At 47.3% G+C, this 22,712-nt stretch overlaps 1 protein-coding gene and 1 pseudogene across 6 annotated transcripts; both read left to right on the forward strand.

Annotated features, from left to right (window-relative positions):
* Positions 1-7,827: 7,827 nt before the first annotated feature.
* Positions 7,828-18,953, forward strand: ZNF135 (zinc finger protein 135). 6 transcript variants are annotated; one of them, XM_033844513.2, is made up of 6 exons: positions 7,828-7,951; positions 8,330-8,555; positions 9,390-9,474; positions 14,488-14,614; positions 15,324-15,419; positions 17,232-18,953. In XM_033844513.2, exons 3-6 carry the CDS (start codon positions 9,442-9,444, stop codon positions 18,944-18,946), a joined length of 1,971 nt encoding a protein of 656 aa, XP_033700404.1. In that variant the 5' UTR covers positions 7,828-7,951; positions 8,330-8,555; positions 9,390-9,441; the 3' UTR covers positions 18,947-18,953. The 6 variants fall into 6 exon arrangements, with proteins under 6 accessions (XP_033700404.1, XP_073652848.1, XP_073652847.1 ...); XM_073796745.1 differs by lacking the exon at positions 7,828-7,951 and adding an exon at positions 7,956-8,032; XM_073796746.1 differs by lacking the exon at positions 8,330-8,555 and having other exon boundaries at positions 7,908-7,951.
* A 1,459-nt stretch (positions 18,954-20,412) lies between these two features.
* LOC101317259 (protein S100-A11 pseudogene) lies at positions 20,413-22,419 on the forward strand (annotated as a pseudogene).
* Positions 22,420-22,712: the final 293 nt, after the last annotated feature.

The raw sequence follows: 22,712 nt of genomic DNA on the forward strand, positions 1-22,712 counted from the left end.
ACCATAAACAAAAGGAAAACAAAACCTACAGAATGGGAGAAAATATTTGCAAATGATACGACTGACAAGGGATTAATTTCCAAAACATACAAATAGCTCAGACAGCTCAATATCAAAAAAAAAAAAAAATCAAAAAATGGGCAGAAGACCTAAATAGACATTTCTCCAAAGAAGACATACAGATGGCTAAAAGGCACATGAAAATATACTCCACATCACTAATTATTAGAGAAATGCAAATCAAAACAACAATGAGTTATCACCTCACACCAGTCAGAATGACCATCATCAAAAAGTCTACAAATAATAAATGCCGAAGAGAGTGTGGAGTAAAGAGAACACTCCTACACGGTTGGTGGGAATGTAAATTGGTGCAGCCACTATGGAAAACAGTATGGAGCTTCCTTAAAAAACTAAAAATAGACTTACCATAAGATCCAGCAACTCCACTCCTGGGCATACATCCAGAGAAACCCCTAATTCAAAAAGATACATGCACCCCAATGTTCACAGAAGTACTACTTACAGTAGCCAAGACGTGGAAGCAACCTAAATGTCCATTGACAGATGAATGGATACAGACTATGTGAGATATATATATCTATATCTATATAGATATAACAGAATATTACGTTCATAAAAAAAAGAATGAAATAATGTCATTTGCAGCAACATGGATGGACCTAGAGATTATCATACTAAGTGAAGTAAGTCAGACAGAGAAGGACAAATACCTATAACTTATATGTGGAAGCTAAAAAATGATACAAATGAAAACAGAAATAGACTCACAGACATAGAAAACAAAATTATGATTACCAAAGTGGAAGGGGGGGAATAAATTAGGAGTTTAGGATGAACAGGTACACACTACTATATATAAATAGATAAACAACAAGATCCTACTGTATAGCACAGGGAACTATATTCAAAATCTTGTAATAACCTATAATGGAAAAGAATCTGAAAAAGTATATCTATATGTATATACAGATCTGAATCACTTTAATGTACAGCAGAGACTAACACAACATTGTAAGCCAACTTTACTTCAATTTTTAAAAAGTTATATTTTATGACCATGCTGGTATAAAGATGAATATATTCCAGGATGTAGCAGTCACTATGTTCATTTTTTCCTCGTCTGATTTTAAAAGAAATTGAAACATTATCACAGACTTCCCTGGTGGCACAGTGGTTAAGAATCCGCCTGCCAATGCAGGGGATATGGATTTGAGCCCTGGTCCGGGAAGATCCCACATGCCACGGAGCAACCAAGGCCGTGAGCCGCAACTACTGAGCCTGCACTCTAGAGCCCGTGAGCCACAGCTACTGAAGCTTGCATGCCACAACTACTGAAGCCCACGTGCCTAGAGCCAGTGCTCTGCAACAAGAGAAGCCACCACAATGAGAAGCCTGCGCACAGCAACGAAGACCCAATGCAGCCATAAATAAATAAATAAATTTTAAAACATCATAAGAAATCTCCTCCTCTAAGAAAAGTTTTATGGGTCCTGGGCACTAGGTTTCCAGTGCCTGATGGAGAAGTCAGCCCCGGGTGGAACACAAGTGCCTGACAGATAGCCAGATGTGTAGATGGAGCTTCTTTTCCATCCTGGATTCTCCCCATAGACGTGCTCACACGCCATCTCCACGCACAGCAAGGAAGGCCTGGGCTTGATGAATTCCTTCTTTCTTTCTTTTCTTTCTTTCTTGCTTTTCTTTTCTTTCTTTCTTTCTTTCGTTCTTTCTACATTAGTTTCAGTTGTACAACATAGTGATCCAAAATTTTTATATACAGTGGTCTCCCCTTACTCAAGGTGCATACGTTTCAAGACCCCCAGTGGATGCCTGAAATCACGGACAGTACTGAACCCCATGTACACTATGTTCTGTCCCTATACATACATACCTTTGAGAAAATTTACTTTATAAATTAGGCACAGTAAGAGGTTAAAACAATAACTAATCATGAAATCGAACAACTATAACAATATCCTGTAATAAAAGTTAGGTGAATGTCGTCTCCTGCAATTTAAAACTTACGAACTGTTTCATATTTCTGGAATTTTCCATTTAATGTCTTCAGACTGCCACTGATCCAGGGTCACTGAAACCACGGAAAGTGAAACCTCAAATAAGGGGGACTACTGTGCTATGAAATGATCACCACAATGTATCTAGCTAACATTCATCGCCATACATGCACGGGCATATTTTGCTTCATTGCCACTTGCAGATATTGCATTTGTTACATATTGAAAGTTTGTGGCAACCCTGCATTGGAGCAAGTCTATTGACACGATTTTTCCAACAGCATTTGCTCACTTCATGTCTCTAAGTCACATTCTGGTAATTGTCGAAATATTTTAAACTTTTTAATTATTATTATATTTGTTATGGTATCTGTGATCAATGATCTTTCAGGTTACTACTAGGACTCACTGAAGTCTCAGATGATGTTTAACATTTTTTAACAATAAAGTATTTTTAATTAAGGTATGCATATTGTGCTTTTAGACATAATGCAATTGCACACTTAATAGACTACAGTATAGTGTAAACATAACTTTTATATACACTGGGAAACCAAAAAATTTGTGTGACTTGCTTTATGCGACATTCACTTTATTTCCGTGGTCTGGAACCAAACCCGAAATATCTCCGAGGTCTGCCTGTACTTACAAAACTTTTTCTTGTGATGAGAACTTTTAAGATCTACTCCCTTAGGAAATTTCAAATATACAATACAGTGGTCCCTCTTTATCCAAGCTTCTACTCTCCATGGTTTCAGTTGCCCGAGGTCAACTGTGGTCCAAAAATCTTAAAAGGAAATTTCCAGAAATAAACAATTCGTAAGTTTTAAGTTGCACATCTTTCTGAGTAGCGTGATGAACTCTCAGCAGTCCTGCTCCGTCTTGCCTCGGATAGCCAACCATCTACATCATCACATGATGATCCTGGATCACCCGAAGCAAATGATCTCCTCCTGAAGTATCACCAGGAGGTCAATAGCAGTATCCTAACGCTAGGTTACGACACCTATGTCTTTCATTTCTCTTTAATCTCACCCTGTAGGCATTGTATCGTCTCACATCACAAGAAAAAAGGTGAGTGCAGTACAACATTTTGAGAGAGACAGACCATATCCACCTTTTTTTTTTGGCCGCGCCTCGCAGTTTGCGGGATCGAACCCCCAGCCTCCACAGAGAGGGCGCAGAGTCCTAACCACTGGACCGCCAGGGAATTCCCTTCACATAACTTTTATTACAGCCTATTGTTATAATTGTTCCATTTCATTATTAGTTATTGTTGTTAATCTCTTAATTTATAAATTAAACTTTATCATAGGTATGTATGTATAGGAGAAAACATAGTATATATAGGGTTTGGTACTATCTGTGGCTTCAGACATCCATTGGGGGGTCTTAGAATGCATCCCCTCTCACCCCCATAAAGGGTGATGCCTGTATAGTAGTATTAACTATAGTCATCATGCTGTATATTACATCTCCAGGACTTATTTTATAACTGGAAGTTTGTACATTTTGACCACGTTTACCCATTTCCTGACTGTCCCCCCCCCCATTGCTGTCCCTGAAAGCAATAAATAACCAGTTGGCAGTCACATTTCCCCATTATTCTTCTTTGCTTTTCTTTCGTTGGTTAGACGATAGATCTGGGTCCCCAGGTCCCACTCACCGCCCTTCGCAGTCTCTGTAATGATCAAAGCCCAGGTCCACGGGACTTTCGGGATGTTTCTTGTATTTGGAGGTACAGACAGGGCCTGGGAATGTCCTGGTGTCGGTGCCCAGCCGAAGCATGTGTATCTAGACAACTCTGGATGGCAGCCCATGCCTCCAAGTGGGGAGGGGTACTAAACATGCCCTAACGTACCCCCCAACACACACACGTCCTGGTCTTCTCACTCATTCAGTCCCTCTGCATCCTTGGTCACGGTCACAGCCACTGAAGAGGATGCAGGACTCACTGCTGCTGAGGGTCTCAGGGTGTCACATACAAGACAGAAGAGCGAAGGGAGTCCTGCCTTCCCCCTTGTGGACGGCGGGTTCTCTGGTGACTATTACAGAATTCAACGGTGTTTGTTTTACAATCAAACCTAGTGTTTAGCAAGAAACAAAAAATCCAGAATCCAGCCAAACACACCATTCCACGTATCCCCAACCTGAAAGCAGAATAATCTTGCACCACCCCATCCCAGCTCCCTCCCGCCATCAGCCCTTCCTCACACAGCCCCCCAGAGCCCGGCTTCCCTTAGAGGCTTCAGACTCCGCACCCCCGGGGTCTGAGCTCAGCAGCTGCTGAGACTGGTCCTGGGTGCTGCAATGCACTGCTGGCCCTCATCATCTCATGCACCGGAGGACTCTTCCCCACCCCAGCCAGGGCCTCTGGGGTCAGAGGACGGCTGGGCACTGCTAGGTTTTGAGGCTCCCGAAATGATTTTTTTTTTTAAAGGAAAAAATGTATCCACAGGGCTATGTAAACATTGTGGTATATTTAGATGTACATATCAAACAAATTAACAAAAATGCAGACTAATGCAGTTGTGCTTTCCAGGATACGATTATAGAATTCCTTGAAAGTTTCACTGATTTGTAACACAGCTGCTCATGGTGGGTCCTGTCACAGATAAATGGAGGCGTCCCCCTGTGGTTGGAGAAAGACTGGGCTCAAAAAGACCCAGCCAGTGGTGACGTCGTGGTCTGGAGGGTGAGGTCAGCTCAGAGGTAGCCTTCAGTATATGTTATTTGACTGGCAGAGTGTTTTTAAAAACTTTGAATCCCTGCCAGCTTTTAAAAATCAAGAGGTTTCACACACAAATGCAGACTTTTGGCTTCTTTTGAGAAATCCAGACCCGGGACACTGGGCTTACCTGTCCCCGTGACACCACTTGGCTGGAGCCATTAGTATCAGCCCCTTTAGAAAAAAACCAGCCCCTGCAGGCCTTTAAGCTTGTGAAAGTTGGTTGGGAAAAAACAAGAATTAGATGGTCAGAGGCAGGGGACAGAGGGGCAAATCCAAGGGGAGCTGAGCAGGGCGACCTGGCCCAACGTCAGGGCTGGGTTGTGCCCTCATGGGCAGGCAAACCTGGCACGGCTCCACCAACAGCTCGTCACCAGGACTCTGCCCAGACCTCTGGGAAAAAGATTTCATCATGACAAGTGTATTCATGCTTCATGATCTGGTAAAAGGAAACTGGGGAGACAAGGGTACACATTTTGTGGAAGAAAAAGTTAACAGAGGGCTTCCCTGGTGGCGCAGTGGTTGAGAGTCCGCCTGCCGATGCAGGGGACACATGTTCGTGCCCCGGTCCGGGAAGACCCCACGTGCCATGAGCCATGGCTGCTGAGCCTGTGCGTCCGGAGCCTGTGCTCCGCAACGGGAGAGGCCACAGCGGTGAGAAGCCCACGTACCGCAAAAAAAAAAAAAAAAAAGTTAACAGGAAAAACAAAATTGAGTCTTTTTTTGCATTTGGATTTGCGGGTGAGGGAAGTGATAACTGACGTTTTATGTACATTTTAAAGCTTATAGTCTCTGAATGTACAGGACACCTTTAAAGAAAAGCTGCTAAGCTTGGCTTTGCTTCGTTTACATCAGTGCATTCCAATTTTGAGCCATCTGTCATGTCTCCTCATAATAACCACTGTTATAGAGCTTACAAGATTTAAAGTCTTTCACTCACACGTGAACCAGCCAAATCTTTTCACGTGTCTCTGTACGTGTAAAGAAGATGTAACCAGCTAGGTTTTTTCCTAACGTAAGAATTCTTATTGTCTTCTCTCCTGTTTTCAGAGTCAGAGTTTTTCCAAAGAAATAGTTGTTTCAGTCAAAGAAAGAAATGCCCTTGTCCTGAAACATTTTTCTCAGCTTCAGATCCATCATGCAAGCCCCAACTGATCGGAATCAATCAGTCCCTTCTTAAAAGGGCAAAGGCAAAAAAAAAAGGGCGAAGGCACATGGCTCAGCCATGGTTAGATTCTTTCCATTCACTACTCCACAGATGTTCCACCCGCATTAGCGAAAATAAGTCCAACTCAAGTGGGGGAATGGTGAATGTTCTCACCTTGTACACTTGGCTGCTGTACCCTGGACCTGCCACCTGGTAGGCCTTGGTCAGTGTTCACCAAATGGCGAATGCAATCATGTGAGGGCACATCAGCTTTGAATATTGTGCTGCTGTTGAAATGCACCATTTTGACAATTACATAGCAATGTATAAAGTAGTTTTAAAATGTTCAAGTGTCTAGCCTGTGATGTTTCTTATAACCATGTACTAAATACTGGCAACTGTTCAAGCCTGGGTTAGTGTGGCAAAATGTAAACTGCTCTTGTGTTTGAAGTTTTTGTGAATTTTTTATTTCTTTTTTTTTTTTTATACTTTTTGGCCAGGCCACACAGCATGTGGGATCCTAGTTCCCCAACTAGGGATCAAACCCACGCTCCCTGCAATGTAAGCGTGGATTCTTAACCACTGGACCACCAGGGAAGTCTCTCATTTCAATTTTTAATGTATTTTTAAACACTGGTTTGTTTTACAACAATAAAGTTTACAGTATAGTTTCCAATATTGTTACCAAACTGAACTTGTGTCTACTTGCCCTACGTGCCAATCTAATGACACCAGGTGTGGTGAAGAAAAGTGTAGTGTTTATTTCAGGGCACCAAGCAAGGAGAACAGGTAGCTCATGCTCAAAAGACCTGAACTCCCCCTTGGCTTTCAGGGAAGGGTTTTTAAAGGCAACATTGGGGTAAGGGTTGCAGCTCACGGACTTTCTTCTGATTGGTTGGTGGCGAGGTAACAGGATGATGTTTTCGGAGTCAACATCATCAACCTTCTCGTTCCAACTGGCCTGGAGTCTATGTGCTTATTGTCAGCAGTTTCCATCTGATGGGAGTTTGGTTTCTGTAAAAACCACTTAGGAATGCAAGTCTGCCATTGGTATCTATGTTCTTCAGGAGGGAACTAAAGGTCCCTGCTATATGACTGATCCATTATTTAAATTGTTACAAGTTCTCCAGCTGGATTTCTGTTCTTTGTCTCTGCTTGCTTTCACTCCTCCGATCATTAACCTTCAAGCCAGACATTTTGAAACTCCAGGAAGGTTCAGTGGACTAAAGTTTTTCTTTTTTTTTTTTTTTTGCAGTACGCGGGCCTCTCACTGTTGTGGCCTCTCCTGTTGCGGAGCACAGGCTCCGGACGCGCAGGCTCAGCGGCCATGGCTCACGGGCCCAGCCGCTCCGCGGCATGTGGGATCTTCCCGGACCGGGGCACGAACCCGTGTCCCCTGCATCGGCAGGGGGACTCTCAACCACTGCGCCACCAGGGAAGCCCTAAAGTTTTTCTTTAAGCAAGAAATAGAGAACACAAAGGAGTCTGTTACCAAGAGAGCCCATCCAGGGATTGCTCCCTTTCACTCCTGAACCCTCTGCCAAAATTAGTCCCCCAGCTACTCACCCGCTGAGCGCCGGCGCCACGGTCATAAGGCTCCTCACACATCAGCGGGTAGGGAATATTTTTGACGGTGATACAGGTACAGGCGTCGGGACTCGAACTCCTGTCCTTAATGAATCCAACGGGAGGGGACAGATGCGCAGGGAGCCGCGCGTGGCCCTCTGGGAGATGTAGTTCAGCGCCCTTCGCTCAGGCGCAGTCCCGGCCCTTTGGCGGTACAGCCTTCCTCCTCCGTTCCATGGAGCGCAGCAAAAGGGCTCCGAAAAAAAAAAAAAAAAAAAAAAAAGGCTCCGAACCGCTCAGTCTCGCCCCGGGCGGGAGCGGGGGGACCAGGGAGACGAACGGAAGTGCACGTGCCGCCCTCTGGGAGATGTAGTTCGGCGCCCGCCCACCCAGGCGCAGTAGCGGCCCGTGGCGGTCTTGCGCAGGCGCAGGTTGGTTGGTGGCTGCCGTGGCCTTTGTCCTACAGTCCGGTGGGTAAGTGAGATTGGGGGTGGCAGGGGCTGCGGAGGCCGAGCCGGGAGCGGGTCCAAGGTCTTCTATGGGGCCCCGGCCCGGGTGTGTACCTAACGGCGCGCGTCTGTGTCTCGTCTCTTCTGCTGCTTTGGGCCCAGAGCGGGTCGCTGGGGGTAGTGTGGGCGGGGCCGAGTGGGCGGGGCCCGGTTTGGGTAGGGGGTTGCGGGGTGGTCTCAGGGTTCGAGAGGAGGGCTTGGGGCAGGGGTTTGGTACTGGCTTTGGTGGAAGGCATTGGGGTCTCTGGCTTCGCGAGCATGGTAAGAGATTGGCTGGCCAGACCCTTCAGAGCCTGGAGCCAGCCTGACCTGCGTCCCTTCCCTTTTTTTGCGGGACGTCCAGGGTTTGGAGAGTGAGTAAGGCCGAGGCCCCACCACAATGTCATCTCTGGAGCTTCACCTTCCTGAGGGACTTATGTCTAAAGAATGAAAGAGAGGGAGAGCCAAAGCACCAGATTTTGATCCTAGCCACCTGGGACCCAGGAAACAGACTCATTGGATTAAAATCTTATTGAGCACCGACTGCATGCCAGGCACCATTCAGGCTCCATCATTAATTCAACAAGCAGGTATTTATATGTCCTGGGTGCCAGGCCCATCTTATATCCTAGAGCCCCCCAACATTGTCTCCACACTGGATGCCACAGGAGAGTCAGGGAGATGATGATAAGCCCATAAAACATCACTAAACAAGATAACTCCCATCCAGGAAACTGCAATGAAGACAACGGAGCACAAGCTGGATGGAGCAGAATCAGGGGTGCATAGGCAGGGTCGTCAAGGGACATTACAGAGAGAAGGGAAACACGTCCTGCCTTTGGCCTGACTTTCATTTTAGGCATTCAGCCAGGCAACGGCTTGTAAATCACTGGGAATTGGGCCGTGCACGTAGTAGATGCTAAACAGATGCTGACTGAAGCAAGAGTCTTCCCTCCCAGCAACAATCGCCTTCCTGTGTATTCTGCTGCCTGCTGGGCTCCATTTCCAGCCGTTTTCACATTTTAATTCCCATAAGCTCTGTCCTGGGTCACCACCATCATTTTATGAGAGGGAAGCTGACGCACACCATACAGTGCCCAAGACCCCCGTACTGTCTGGCTTTCTGTCACAGTAAGTCATCACCCTGGAAATCATCTGTGCAACCCAGACTGTGCTCCTTGCCCACCTGGCGGTCAGTTTTCCTGTCTGGAATGGGTAAGGAAAATTTGAGCTCATACTTCAGCAGTGCCTGGACTAGCACCTGGGTGCACAGCAGGAGCTCGGGAAATGCCAAGCTGAGGTTGCACTGCTGTTGAGTTTGGCCTGGGTGCTGAGCTCCTTCCACCTGCACACAGGGCTTCCAGGGCCTGGGGTTACTGGTCACCTGTCACTTGTCCAGCCTCTCACATCCCCTTTCCCCCTAGAACTGCCTGCCGAGGAGCTGGCTGTTCCTGCAAGAGGCCCAAGGAGGAGGGAATGACCGCTGGGCTCCTCACTGCCAGGGACCCGGTGAGTACACCACCACCTCACTCTCAGGCCTCCCAGGCTCTACCTGTGGTCCCCACCAGGCTCGTTCTGCCCTCAGGGCCTCTGCCCTCACCAGGAAAGTGCTTTAATCAGCTCCATGTCCTCCTCCACTTCTTACCTCACCACCTCCGAGAAGACCTCCTGGATTCCCCCCCCGCTCCGTGCCACCCTGGCAGACATGGTTCATCCATCCCACTGATGTGTCTGGCACTTTCTCAACACAGGGCTCTAGGTCTGCTCTCCCAGCTCACTCTCTTCATCCAGTCACTTGGCCAACCTGTACTGAGCACTGCTAATGAGCAGGCACCATTCCAGGCACTGTTCCAGGTACTCCAAGTAGAGGAACAGACAAGATGAGCAGAAATCTCCATCCCCGGGGGCTCACAGACCATATGAGGAATGTAAACCTGCCAAGCGTTGGGCAGGGAAATGAGGCCCAGAAGAGGGTGGACTTGGGGACCAGGCATTAACCAGTACAGCCCAGGAGGCCTCTCTGAGGAAGTGGCCCCCAAACAGACCTGCAAGAAAGGACAGGGTGAGGCCAGGGCCCATAGGGAGAATGTTCCAGGTGGAGGGAACAGCATGAGAAAAGGCCTGGAGGTGGGAGCACGCCAGGCACCTAACATGAAGACCAGGCACACGTGTGGCAGGAAGACTGAGAACCAGGTCTCCTAGGCCGGCTTCAGGGGCCTGGGGCCTTAGGAAGCAGTTCTGGCCATTTTGGCCACGTGCAAAGGCCCGGCACACAGTAGGTGTACAGTGAATGGGTGAACAATGAATGTTTGGAACTCTGGTCAGTGCTGGACACATCACTCTGTTCAGCCCCCGCATCAGTCCCACGAGGTGGGATGAGGAGGAGATCAAGGCACAGGGGCAAGTCACGCAACTGGGAGTGGCTGAGGCAGGCGTGAGCTCAGGACCCCTGGCCTGGCGCAGACCACCTGCCCCCTGAGGTCCCCAGTGCCCAGCACACATCCTGCTGCCTTCATGGCTCCTCCTTCAGATCCCTGTGTGGCTGCCCAGCAGCATCCCCCCATTTTCTCCAGAGCACTGGCCTCTCCTGGGGTTTTCATTTTTGCCAGCTCCCCGACCCTGCAACTAGCATACAAGCACCAGGAGGCGGGCTGTGTGTCCTGTTTCCACGGCCTGAACGGTGACCTGCACCTAGGACTCCGCAGATAACCACTGAGCGAGACCTAATGAGTTTGGAAGGTGTGGAGCAAGCAGGGAGGGTTGGTGAGAGAAAATAAAATCTCCCCGGGCCCCCCAGCACAGCTGTTTGAACGGTGGGTCCTCAGGTAAACCACCCACTATGCACCGGGCCAAGGGTACACACTTCCTGTGAATTCCCTCACTCCTCCCAACAGCCCTCAGGGAGCTCCCAGTAACTTGCAGATGAGGGCAGGGAGGCACAGTGCAGTTAAAAGACAGCTGGTGCTGGAGTTTGAATCTCCATCATGTGGATCCAGGGCCGGGTCTTCACAGCGTCACCTCCCAGATGCCCAGTTCTGGTGGGAGAAATTCTAGCAGAGGCAGATTCTGCCTGGTAGACCAGGGTCCAGGATGTGGGCCACCTTGTGTGCCTCACTCCCACCCACATGGCCAAAGTCTATAGACCTTGCATCTCCCCTACTAGCCATCCATAGTGCTTGCTTCTGTGAGATGAAAATCCCTTTGTGGAGGATGTCTGTGCCCAAACCTCATGGGCCTTAAAGAGAATCATAAATTACCCACTTGATTATGGAAGAAACTGGCCTTGTTCTCTATATCTATGAGTCTGTTTTTGTTTTATTATATTCATTCATTTCTTTATTTTTTTAGATTCCACATATAGGAGATAATACTCAGTATTTGTCTTTCTCTGTCTCACTTATTTCACTAAACATAGTATCCTGCAGGTACATCCATGCCATTGCAAATGGCAAATTTTCATTTTTCATGGCTGAGTAGTATTCCAGTGTGTGTGTGTGTGTGTGTGTGTGTGTGTGTGTGTGTGTGTGTGTGTGCATGGCACATCTTCTTTATCCATTCATCTGTTGATGGACACTTAGCTGCTATGAACACTGGGGTGCATGTGTCTTTTGGAATTACTGTTTTTGTTTTCTTCAGATATATATCCAGGAGTGGGATTGCTGGATCATATGGTAGTTCTATTAACCCATTATCTAAATGTCCAAAGTTGAAGACTAGGAAACAGTCCTCAGGGGTCCTGCCACTGGAGGCCCCCACCCATTTCATTTTCCTGGCCACTCTCCATTGGCTCTTTGTCTCCCCAGCCCCTCTTCTGTGTATTCAGGTGTCATTTGTGCACAGCATAGATTTGTCTGAGTGTGCAGCCTGGCAACTGCATGTATGGACACCAGTGGATGGTACAGCTGAGGCACAGGAAGTTCCTAGCCTCCCTGGGGCTCCCTCGTGCCCCTCCCTCAGTCGCTGCTGCTGTGACATCTCAGGGGTCCTTGTTTGTCCAAGGAGGAACCAATAGGAGGATGCGAGTTCCTTCCCGGCCCAGAACTTCCATTCTGACTCCTGGGGTGTGTTTTTCTCTCACTTGTCTTTCAGGGAGGTGGTTCAGCCACATGGCCAGTAGGGGGACGCGCTGGACCCAGACTACCCAAGTTCAAATCCTGGCTCAGCCCTTTCTCCCTGGGTGATTTTGGGTGACTTCGTTGGCGTCCTCCCTGGGTGAACAGTGGTTAGATGTGATCACCCGTGGCCTGGGGTTATTAAGTGAGCAATCCACCATCTATGTGTTTACTCTGAATTTTGTTTTTAAGGTTCACAAGTTTAAAGTTCTTAATGTATCAAAACCATGATACGTTTCATAGTGATTTCTAGATTGATGAATTGGCTTATTTATTTTTTTAATAAATAATATCCCATAATGATATTCTCGTTATAAAAATGTCAAGCAGTACTTATAAAGTCCCCCTTGCTCCTCAGCCCCGTCTCCCAGGCTTCCATCTAAAGCTGCCACTGCTGTCACTTCCACGTGCCTCATTTTCCTGTGTTTATGTACACATTTTCAGACAAATATTAGAATTAGAGCTTTGTTTCCTTTTACATAAATGGCACTGGGCTGGCAACGTCCCACCATCCAGGATTTTTCCATCTGGAAGGTCGTTCCCCAGCTGTGCCTATTAGTGCCCCCCATCTTATGCTTGGCTGCAGATTTTCCAGAACCTGACTTTGGCTGCTCTGCCACGATGGGCATCGAGGCCATTACCAGTTGCCTGTTATGACGTTGCAGCAGGGGAGCAAGGTTCTTGGGGAAGGGGGAGATGGAGGGGAAGTGGAATTGCTGGCGTAACAAGTGTATGTATTTTTAAAAACCTGCCAATTGTGAAAGTCATCCATGCCTGGGTACTAAGCCATCCTCTTCTCAGAAGGCCCAGACTCTCTGTCCTCTTGTTTGCTTTTTACTTACTGATTTGTCAGCTCTTTGCATGTTCTGGCCACTCATCCTTCTCCTTCCATTTATGGTGCAAATATTCATTCTGCTGTCGTGGGTCCTTGAAGTGGCTTGTAAAGGCTTTGTCATCTAGAAGTCATGAATTGTGATTGCTGAATGTATTATTTTCCTGCCGATTCTGTAACAAATCCTAGCAAACTTAGTGGCTTAAAACCACACAATTTATTATTTTATGGTTCTGGAGGTCAGAAGTCTGTAGTACATCTCACTGGGCTAAAATCAAGGTGTCAGCAGGGCTGTGTTCCCTCTGGTAGCTCTAAGAGAGAATCCACTTCCTTGCCTTTTCCAGCTTCTAGAGGCCTCCCACATTCCTTGGCTCCTGACCTGCTTCTATCTTCAAAGCCAGCTTTGGCCATTTGAGTCTTCCTCACATACTATTACTGTGAGGCTGACTTTTCTGCCTCTTCCCCATTGAAAGACCCTTGTGATTATATTGGGCTCACCAGGATATTCCAGGATAATCTCCTTATTTTAAGATCAGCAGACTAGCAGCCTTAATGCCATCTAACCATCTTTTTTTTTGGCTGCACCATGGCATGTGGGATCTTAGTTCCCCGACCAGGGATCGAACCCATACCGCCTGCAGTGGAAGCACAGAGTCTTAACCACTGGACCGCTAGGGAAGTCCCACCATCTGCCATCTTAATTCCTCCTTGCCATGTAATCCAGGGATGGTAGTGACACAATTCTGCCTACCACACTCATTTTCTTCTTTCTGAATTTCAGTGTTTTATATTTTATTTGTGAAGACTTTCTCTACCACCCATTTATTAAATTCATGGCCTATACTTTTCCAACTTTTTCCTTTTTTATATTCATCTCTTTAATATTTCTGGAATTTATTTTTACTTATGGTGAGGTAGGGATCTACTGATTTTTCCCCCTAACAGAGGGCCAGTTGCCCTGGTGTGTCCATTGCTTTGAAATGCTCCCACTACCACACTGATTTTCTACATATACATGGATCTTCATGTACTTGAATTTAATTTACACGTGAACAGATTCTTAATAAAGTCACCCAGATTCAATCCTTGGATTTGCTGCTTACTAGCTTTATAACTTTGGGCAAGACACTTAAGCTTTCCCAGTCTCTGTAAAATGTGCTCGTGGCAGCATGGACCCTCTCATCTCTTAAAGAGGGCTTTGTTTCATTCATTATGTATGCATCTTGGACCCATCAGGATGTTATTTTGGCCAAAGGGTGAGGCAGGGAGCCAACCTGACAGTTTCCAGATGCTCCTTCCCCGCTGCCCAGACCCAGCTGCTTCTCGGAGGGGCTACCCACGCAAGCACACTTCCTGTGAACCCAACACGCCAGGACCATCCTCCCCTTCATTGATGACGCATCAGCAGCATTTCTCATTTCAAGAGACTCTTCTCCAGCAGGGTCCCAGGCCCCACAGTAAAAACCTGATCCAAATCCCCAGACCCTCCCACCCACTTGGCCAAGGCCCCCGTTCACCAGATGCTGCCACTAGCAGCCACGCCGGGGACACTGAGGACGCTCATGTGTGACGTTTCAGGAGCAAGTGACTTTTGAGGACGTGGTCGTGGAGTTCACCTGGGAGGAGTGGGGACAGCTGGAGCCAGCCCAGAGGACCCTGTACCGAGATGTGATGCTGGAGACCTTTGGGCTCCTTGCCTCTGTGGGTGAGGCCACCCCCGTGCCCCTGATGGTCTGCCTACAGTACAGATTCTAATTTTCCTGGGATAAAAGTGGGAGTAGATCTAGGCCATAAAAGCAAATACCTGGCCTTCAGGGACCTGTTTCAGTGCAGGGAATGTCAATTAGGATGTTTTGGTTGCAAATGACAGACCCTAGCTAACAATGCCAGAAGCAGAAAGTCATGGGGTAAGAGGGACATACCGGGTCCCATGACCACAGAACCCCAGGTAGACCTGGATCTTCCTATGGTGCTGTCGGGACCCCTCTGCTGCCCGCCCCCATACCCCTTTCTGCCTCCATTCGCAGACGGGGCCCTCTGAAGGTGACAAGACAGCTGAGAGGGTGCCTCTCCCAGGTTTGAGACCAGCAGAAGAGGCAGGCTCTGTGTCCCGGGCACCCAAAGAAGGCCCCTGGGTTGTCTTGGTTTGGCAGCCAGGTCCCCTCCAGCCTGGTCGTTGTTGCCAGCAGGCACGGGATGAAGCAGAGCTCTGATTGGCCACACCGGGGCCAAGGATGGGGTCAGGGACTGAGTGAGGGGAGGAGGTCCCTAAGGAATGTCAGAGGCTGTTACCACACCATGGCCTCCTGGAACACCAGCCACTTGGGTCCCGGAAGACTGAGGGTGGAGTGGGCAGAGGGGTGGGGAGGGTCCTGGGACACAGATGCTCACTCCATGGGTTTCTCCCTGAGCAGGACACTGGCTCCCAAAGCCGGACGTCATCTCCCTGTTGGAGCACGAGGCGGAGCTGTGGGTGGTGGACAAGGGAGCCCCCCGAGGTGTGTGCACAGGTGAGATGAAAACCCTGCAGGTCTGGGAGGAACCCATTCACCCCCCAGGTTCTCTCTCCATTTCTGCCCTGATTCTTCAGAGCAAATTAACTACTCAGTCTTTCAGGGAACATTCACCAAGCATCCATTTTGCTGTGAGTGAGACCAAGTTCCCATCTTCACTGAATTTACATTTTTGGTGAGGGAGAGGAGCACATGATAAATAGCTAAAATAATAATAATAACAGTGAACAAGATGATTACAGGTTATGATGAATGCTGAGAAATGGAAGCAGGGGATGAGGTAGAGACTAGGATTGGGGTGAGGACTGAGCAGAGAGATGAGGGCTAGCCTCTCCAAGGAGGTGGTGTGTGAGCTGAAGGCTAAACCATGAGAACAATGTGACCATGAGACAATCTGGGAGGACAGAACTCCAGGCAGAGGAAACAGCAAGCACAAGGCCACCAAGGCAGTGCAACAGCCAGCTCTTGCCATGTAACAAACACTCCAGCCTCAGTGGTTTAAACCAAAGAATCACTTATGACTCATGCATCTGTGTGCTGGTGGATCCAGGCTGGGCTCTTCCATGTGCCTGTAGGTTGGCTGGGTAGTTCTGCTCTTCATACCTCTTGTCCAGCTCCTGAGGCCAGCAGGCAAGTCTGTTGGGAGTGGGAATGTCCCGGCCCTCTGGCGACAGGCCCTGACCTATGTAAGCAGTGGCCCATCACCAGGGCCTAATAAGGGATGGGCCAGTGTGTGTGTGGGGGGGTTATAACAGGGTCTCCCTAGCCTCGAATAATAACCAGTCCTTACTTAGTTATATCAGCTTCGGATTGGTGCTGTGACAAATTACCACAAACTTAGTGGCTTGAAGCAACACAAATTACCTTACAGTTCTAGAGGTCAGAAGTCCAAAATGGGTCTCCCTTGGCTACAGTACAGTGTCAGCAGGGCAGTGTTTCTTCTGGAGGGTTTGGGGAAAATCCGTTTCCTTTCATTGTCCAGCTTCTAGAGACTGCCCACATTCCTTGACACAAGGCCTTATCCATCTTCAAAGTCAGCAATGGCTGGTCAAGCCTTCTCACATCATGTCCCTCCTGCCTCTCTCTTTCACACTGAAGAACTCTTTTGATTACATTGGGCCCACCCTGATAAGCCAATGAGGGTAATCACAGATGACTGCTAATGTCAAATTATGAGCGGCCTAATTCCTCCTTGACATGTAAGGTAAGCATAGATTCAAAGCTTCCAGAGATTAGGATGTGTATATATTTGGGAGCCACTGTTCTGCCAACCACATCTGGCTTGGCCTTTTTTATTTTTAGCTTTTCACTAGAGTGTAACATAAATGGGAACGGTGCCCATGTCACACCTTTAGGCCAGTTCGGTGTCAGGGTGGGGACACCGAAGCCATGGCTGTGCAGAGAGGGCCAAAATGAAGGAGGAGGACGAGCAAATGTATCTGTTTGTTCATTCAGCGTGCCCATTGAACTCTGCTCTGGGCTGGCAGTACTCCAGGCCCAGGGCATCTGTCAGCAGTTTCCCTGGATTCTAACTCTCTCCTCAGCACCGTCTCCCACCCTCATTCTCTGTGCTCCCCCTGAAAACCCCTACACCAAGTCCCCCACCCCTGGTTATTCTCTGTGCTTCTCCTCCCTCTCCTGTTCCTTCTCTGATTTGCAAAACTCTATTTTTTTTAATGGACAAAGCCACCTGTGCCTTGGACCTTTCAAAACCATCAGTTTTATTCTTTCATCCACCCACCCAGCCACCACAAACTCTTCCCCCAGAACTGGGATTAAGGGACATTTCCATTTTTCTGTTTCTTTTAGACTTTGAAACTAGACAAACCAAACTATCAACTGTGAAGCAAGACATAACTGAAGAAATACCCAATAATGCTCTGGTAGAAAGGTTCCTGTGGGAAGGTCTGTGGAACTCCAAGGGTGAAAATGCTGAGGGCCACTGGGAACAGGGTCACAAGAGGCCAGATAGCCATGTGGTGCAGTCTGCCTTCATGCCTGTGAAGACACCCACTCAGGAGAAGCAGCAGGGGAATGGGTTTGGGGAAAACTTGAGTCTGAGGCCTGATCTCTCAACTCGACCAATGACTCCTAAAAGGCAAGGCCCCCCCGTGTGGGGAACACATGGAAAGAGGGAGGATCTGGACTCAGATACTCAACAGAAAACCTGTGCAAAAGAGAAGCCCTACAGATGTCAGGAATGTGGAAAGGCCTTTAGTCACAGCTCAGCACTCATCGAACACCACCGAACACACACGGGAGAGAGACCTTACGAATGTCACGAATGTGGAAAAGGCTTCCGAAACAGCTCAGCGCTTACCAAACACCAGAGAATCCACACTGGTGAGAAGCCTTATAAGTGCACTCAGTGCGGGAGGACCTTCAACCAAATTGCCCCACTGATCCAGCACCAGAGAACTCATACAGGTGAGAAGCCCTACGAGTGCAGTGAATGTGGGAAATCCTTTAGTTTTAGGTCCTCCTTCAGCCAACATGAGCGGACGCACACAGGTGAGAAGCCCTACACGTGCAGTCAGTGCGGGAAGGCCTTCCGGCAGAGCATCCACCTCACCCAGCACCTGCGAATCCACACCGGGGAGAAGCCCTACCAGTGTGGAGAATGCGGCAAGGCCTTCAGCCACAGCTCGTCCCTGACCAAACACCAGCGGATCCACACGGGGGAGAAGCCCTACGAGTGCCAGGCATGTGGAAAAGCCTTCACCCAGATCACACCACTGATTCAGCATCAGAGGACACACACAGGCGAGCGGCCCTACGAGTGCAGTGAGTGCGGGAAGGCCTTCAGCCAGAGCACGCTCCTGACTGAGCATCGGAGGATCCACACAGGAGAGAAGCCCTACGGGTGCAACGAGTGTGGGAAAACCTTCAGTCACAGCTCGTCGCTTAGCCAGCATGAGCGGACACACACGGGTGAGAAGCCCTACTCGTGCAGTCAGTGTGGGAAGGCCTTCCGGCAGAGCACACACCTCACTCAGCACCAGAGAATCCACACCGGGGAGAAGCCCTATGAGTGTAGTGAGTGCGGGAAGGCCTTCAGCCACAGCTCGTCCCTGACCAAACACCAGCGGATCCACACCGGGGAGAAGCCCTATGAGTGTAACGAGTGTGGCAGAGCCTTCAGCCAGCTTGCGCCACTCATTCAACACCAGAGGATCCACACGGGAGAGAAGCCCTATGAGTGTAATGAGTGTGGCAGGGCCTTCAGCCAGAGCTCCCTCCTCATAGAACACCAGAGGATTCACACCAAGGAGAAACCCTATGGGTGCAACGAATGTGGAAAATCCTTCAGCCACAGCTCATCGCTCAGCCAGCACGAGAGGACGCACACTGGGGAAAAGCCCTACGAGTGCCAGGATTGTGGAAAATCCTTCAGGCAGAGCACCCACCTCACTCAGCACCGGAGGATCCACACAGGAGAGAAGCCATATGAGTGCAGGGACTGCGGGAAAGCCTTCACACACAGCTCCTCCCTTACCAAGCACCAGAGAACTCATGCTGGGTAGACCCACTCCACATGTTCTGGGACCCAGCAAAGCCTTAAGCTATAGCGCATTGCTTACTAGATTTGACCCAGTCATACTCCTGAGAAACAACACAAACGTTATACACAAGGCTTCATGCTCAGCAAACTCCTTACACCCCCACAGAGAGTTCATATTTATGGAAATGATTGTGGGAATACCTAGCTCTGGGTCATCCATCCCGGGATATCAGATCATCCAGACAGTAGGGAAGTGTGGAGTTAATCACTGTTGAGGACTTTCAGCCATGAGTGGCCACTAATGCTTCATTATAGAACCTACAAAAGAGAAATGGAAAAAAATGTGGATCTGGGGTGGCTTCTAAGGATTCACCATATTCCAAATCAGAGATTTTCAAAGTGGTGACAAACTCAGTGAATGCCTTTCATATAAAAGAACCAAACGCAGTCAGAATTTATCATTATTGTACATTACATTCTTGGCAGGGGTTACTTATGAATGGTGCAACTTGACTCTGATATTCCCTAAAAACAATATGGCAGAGTGTTCCAGACATGAGAGTGGCACTTTATGGAATCACCATGAATATTCAGCTGTCTCAGTGCAAAATTTTCTGATTTGTGTAAATTCTTTGGTCAAGGTACATGGCCACCAGCCTCACAGATGTGAATGCCATATGACAAAGTATCCATGTACTATAAACAGATTTTAAAGTAGTTATATGCATTATATTGCAATAAGTTAATCTTTATATGCAATGGAATTGAAAAGATTTGTATAGGAAAACTTGAAAGGTAAAGCCACTTCATGGAGTCTTGCAGATTCTGAGATGGCTTTTGCTGCTCTGTTCTTGCTATAAATTTTTCTACAGGACTCACAGGCATTAGAAATGCAGATGTTGCTGTTTCACAAAAAGAGGAAGATTTTTTCTTTGTTAAGCCACCATCTTATGAGCAAGAGCACACCCACGTTGGAACCTTATGTTTTGCGAGATTTATCTCTTGAGAAATGTACAAGTTAATCTTTTGAACTGTTGTTTTTTCATTGATTCTTTATCCTGGTGTTTAATAAGCTTTTGTTTTTGTAAAATTTAACTTGAAGGCAGTCTATAGTATTTCACTGAACCCTGAATCCACTAACAGCAGTCACCCTGACAACCGTGATCCTTAAACAGTGACTTGTCACCCTCACTAGAACCCATATGTAAATTGCATTGGCTGGTTTTTGTCACTAACCATCAGTTAGGGTTATAACAATCGGTTTGACTTTCTAATCACAGTGCTAGGATATAAGCTTCCAGTTAACTTGAAATTTCTCCCTTGGGGAAACCATGTTGCAAATAGTCTTCCAATACTGTTCCTCAGTATGCTTGTGGAATGCCCCCTCTTTTTTGGACTTAATTTCAGTCATTTAAAAACCATGTGAGAAAATCATGGCTTGCCGCGCCGCTCCCCGCTCGCAGCCCCGTGCCTCGCTCCTCTCTGAACATGGTAAAAATATCCAGCCCTACAGAGACTGAACGGTGCATTGAGTTTCTGATTGCTGTTTTCCAAAAGCATGCTGGAAGAGACGGTAACAACAGCAAACTCTCCAAGGCCGAGTTCCTTATCTTCGTGAATACAGAGCTGGGTGCCTTCACAAAGAACCAGAAGGACCCTAGTGTCCTTGACTGCATGATGAAGAAACTGGACCTCGACTCTGATGGGCAGCTAGATTTCCAAAAATTTCTTAATCGTATTGGCGGCCTGGCCGTAGCTTGCCATGACTCCTTTATTAAGTCTACCTCTTCCCAGAAGTAAATCAGAGGAGCCTTTGGGCCTGGCCTGCAGCCCCACTCCCTTTCCTTCAGCCTCCCAATTATCATCTACCCCTCACAGCCCACACATACCCTGAGCCAGGCACACCCACCACCCCATGCAGGCCACTTCTGCTGGTAGTAATAAAACAATATTGTTTTTTAAAGCACACACTGGAGAGTCAGTAAATGTGTGCAAGGGAGGGAGATGACTGGGAGGAATATAAATTAGATTGATGGAAACAGTAACCAGAAGTTGCAAAGTAAATAGTAAAAATGCATCTTGGGTGTATACATAATCATGACTAATGATACCAACATAATCATCTCTAAATTATTCAAACTGATGGAGAGACGTCACTTATTGTTCACTCATTAAATGTCTATACACCCCTACTACAGGCACTGTCATACACTCTGAGGATACAGCAAGACAGACAAGGTCCTGCCTTCACTGAGGTTACCTTCTAGTGTGTGTGGGGGAAACAATAAGTGAATAAAGAACTATGAGAGTGAAAAAAAAACACTTAAGAAAATCAGTAAGTAGTGCATAGCAGCACTCTCCAATAGACACAACGTGTAAGCCCCATCGGTAAATTTTAAATATATTGTAATAGTCCCATTTAAAAAGAAGAAACAGGTGAAATTAATTTACTATTTGTCCCTATATATCCCAAATGTTACCACTTTGACATGTTGTTTATATAAAAAAATCACAATTGAGATATTTTGCTTTCTTTTTATACTATGTCTTTGAAATCCAGTGTGTGTTTTACAGTACATTTTAATTTGCTGTAGCCACATTTCAAGTGCTCATTTGCCACATGTAGCCAGCGAGTGGCTGTACAGGACAAGGCAGCTCAATAGCCTTGGTCCTTTGGTCAGGTGTTCTGTCCTCCCTCCCTTTATTACATGTATCCTCTTCCCTTTCCCTGTGCTTCTATCCTTGTGTAGCTTCTTGTCCTCAAGGAAATTAGATGTGCTGGGAAGAGCAGCATCAAAGTCAGTCAGAATAGAGAGAAGGAGACAAGGTGAAGACTGGCCAGAGATAATAACACCTGCATTATTTTGTGGTGGATTGGGAGGTGGGAGGGGTCTCACATTAGGAGCCTCTGCACTTGTGGTTTGTTGACTTTTTCAGAGAGGCTTGCCCTGATGCCTTGGTGAACACCTGTTTTATGACTTACTGCTGTCCTTAGGTTTTTTGGTGCTCATGTTGTCCCAGATGTGGCCAATAATAGTCCCTTCAGGAAAGTTCCTGCCATCCCTGTGACATGCCTTCATCATTTTCAGTATAAGATGTTATAAACTCATCTTGTTTCTACCCTGAAATCAGCCCCGAAATCAGCCATATTTCTGCAGGTCCAAAGAACTGGTTCATATTAGTAGGGGATGCTATTCAGGACCAAATCTGAGTGCCAGGTGTGCTCACTGCTACTAGGTTGTCTACTGCTGAGCTAGGAAATAAAGGCGCATGTATAAACACTTACATAGATACACACAAAAAGGTATATGGGTGCATATACATACACAGAAATACCTCCCATTCCAATCTGTGACTCCCCGTATTTTTCTGTCCCTCTTCAATAGCGAGAATGCTAAGACCCCTAAAATAAACATACTAATTTGCTGAATTCTAAAATACTTGTAAAATAGTTTCAGAGTTGCTTTTCTCAAACCACTACAAAAACAAACCTAATAAAAGAAATTTAGAATTTGTTTGCTGTTCTTCTTCCATCACCACCCTGCCCAACACATGGTAAAGCACACAAATGGATGATTTATTCTACAGAGAGACAAAAATATCGCCAGATGTCCCCACTTGTTAACCTCAGGGTAAGCTGGGTTGGGTCAGGCATTAGGGAAAATGGGTCTGTGCTTAACTCCCATCCAAAGGTGCAGGGATATGAACCATTGAGAAGAAACTTGGTAAGAACCTGGGAAGGATTAGATTTATCTGTCCCAGAGTCTCCCTCTCAGAGCAGTCTCCAC

Source organism: Tursiops truncatus, chromosome 19 (assembly GCF_011762595.2).
Source record: "Tursiops truncatus isolate mTurTru1 chromosome 19, mTurTru1.mat.Y, whole genome shotgun sequence".
NCBI classification, from domain to species: domain Eukaryota; kingdom Metazoa; phylum Chordata; class Mammalia; order Artiodactyla; family Delphinidae; genus Tursiops; species Tursiops truncatus.

What these genes read in the sequence shown, in the direction of transcription:
- ZNF135 (XM_033844513.2), top strand. Translation starts at nt 9,442, where the DNA reads ATGACCGCTGGGCTCCTCACTGCCAGGGACCCG. An exon ending in TCCTCACTGCCAGGGACCCG is followed by an intron (nt 9,475 to 14,487) that starts GTGAGTACACCA and finishes GTGACGTTTCAG; the next exon opens with GAGCAAGTGACTTTTGAGGA. An exon ending in CCCCCGAGGTGTGTGCACAG is followed by an intron (nt 15,420 to 17,231) that starts GTGAGATGAAAA and finishes TGTTTCTTTTAG; the next exon opens with ACTTTGAAACTAGACAAACC.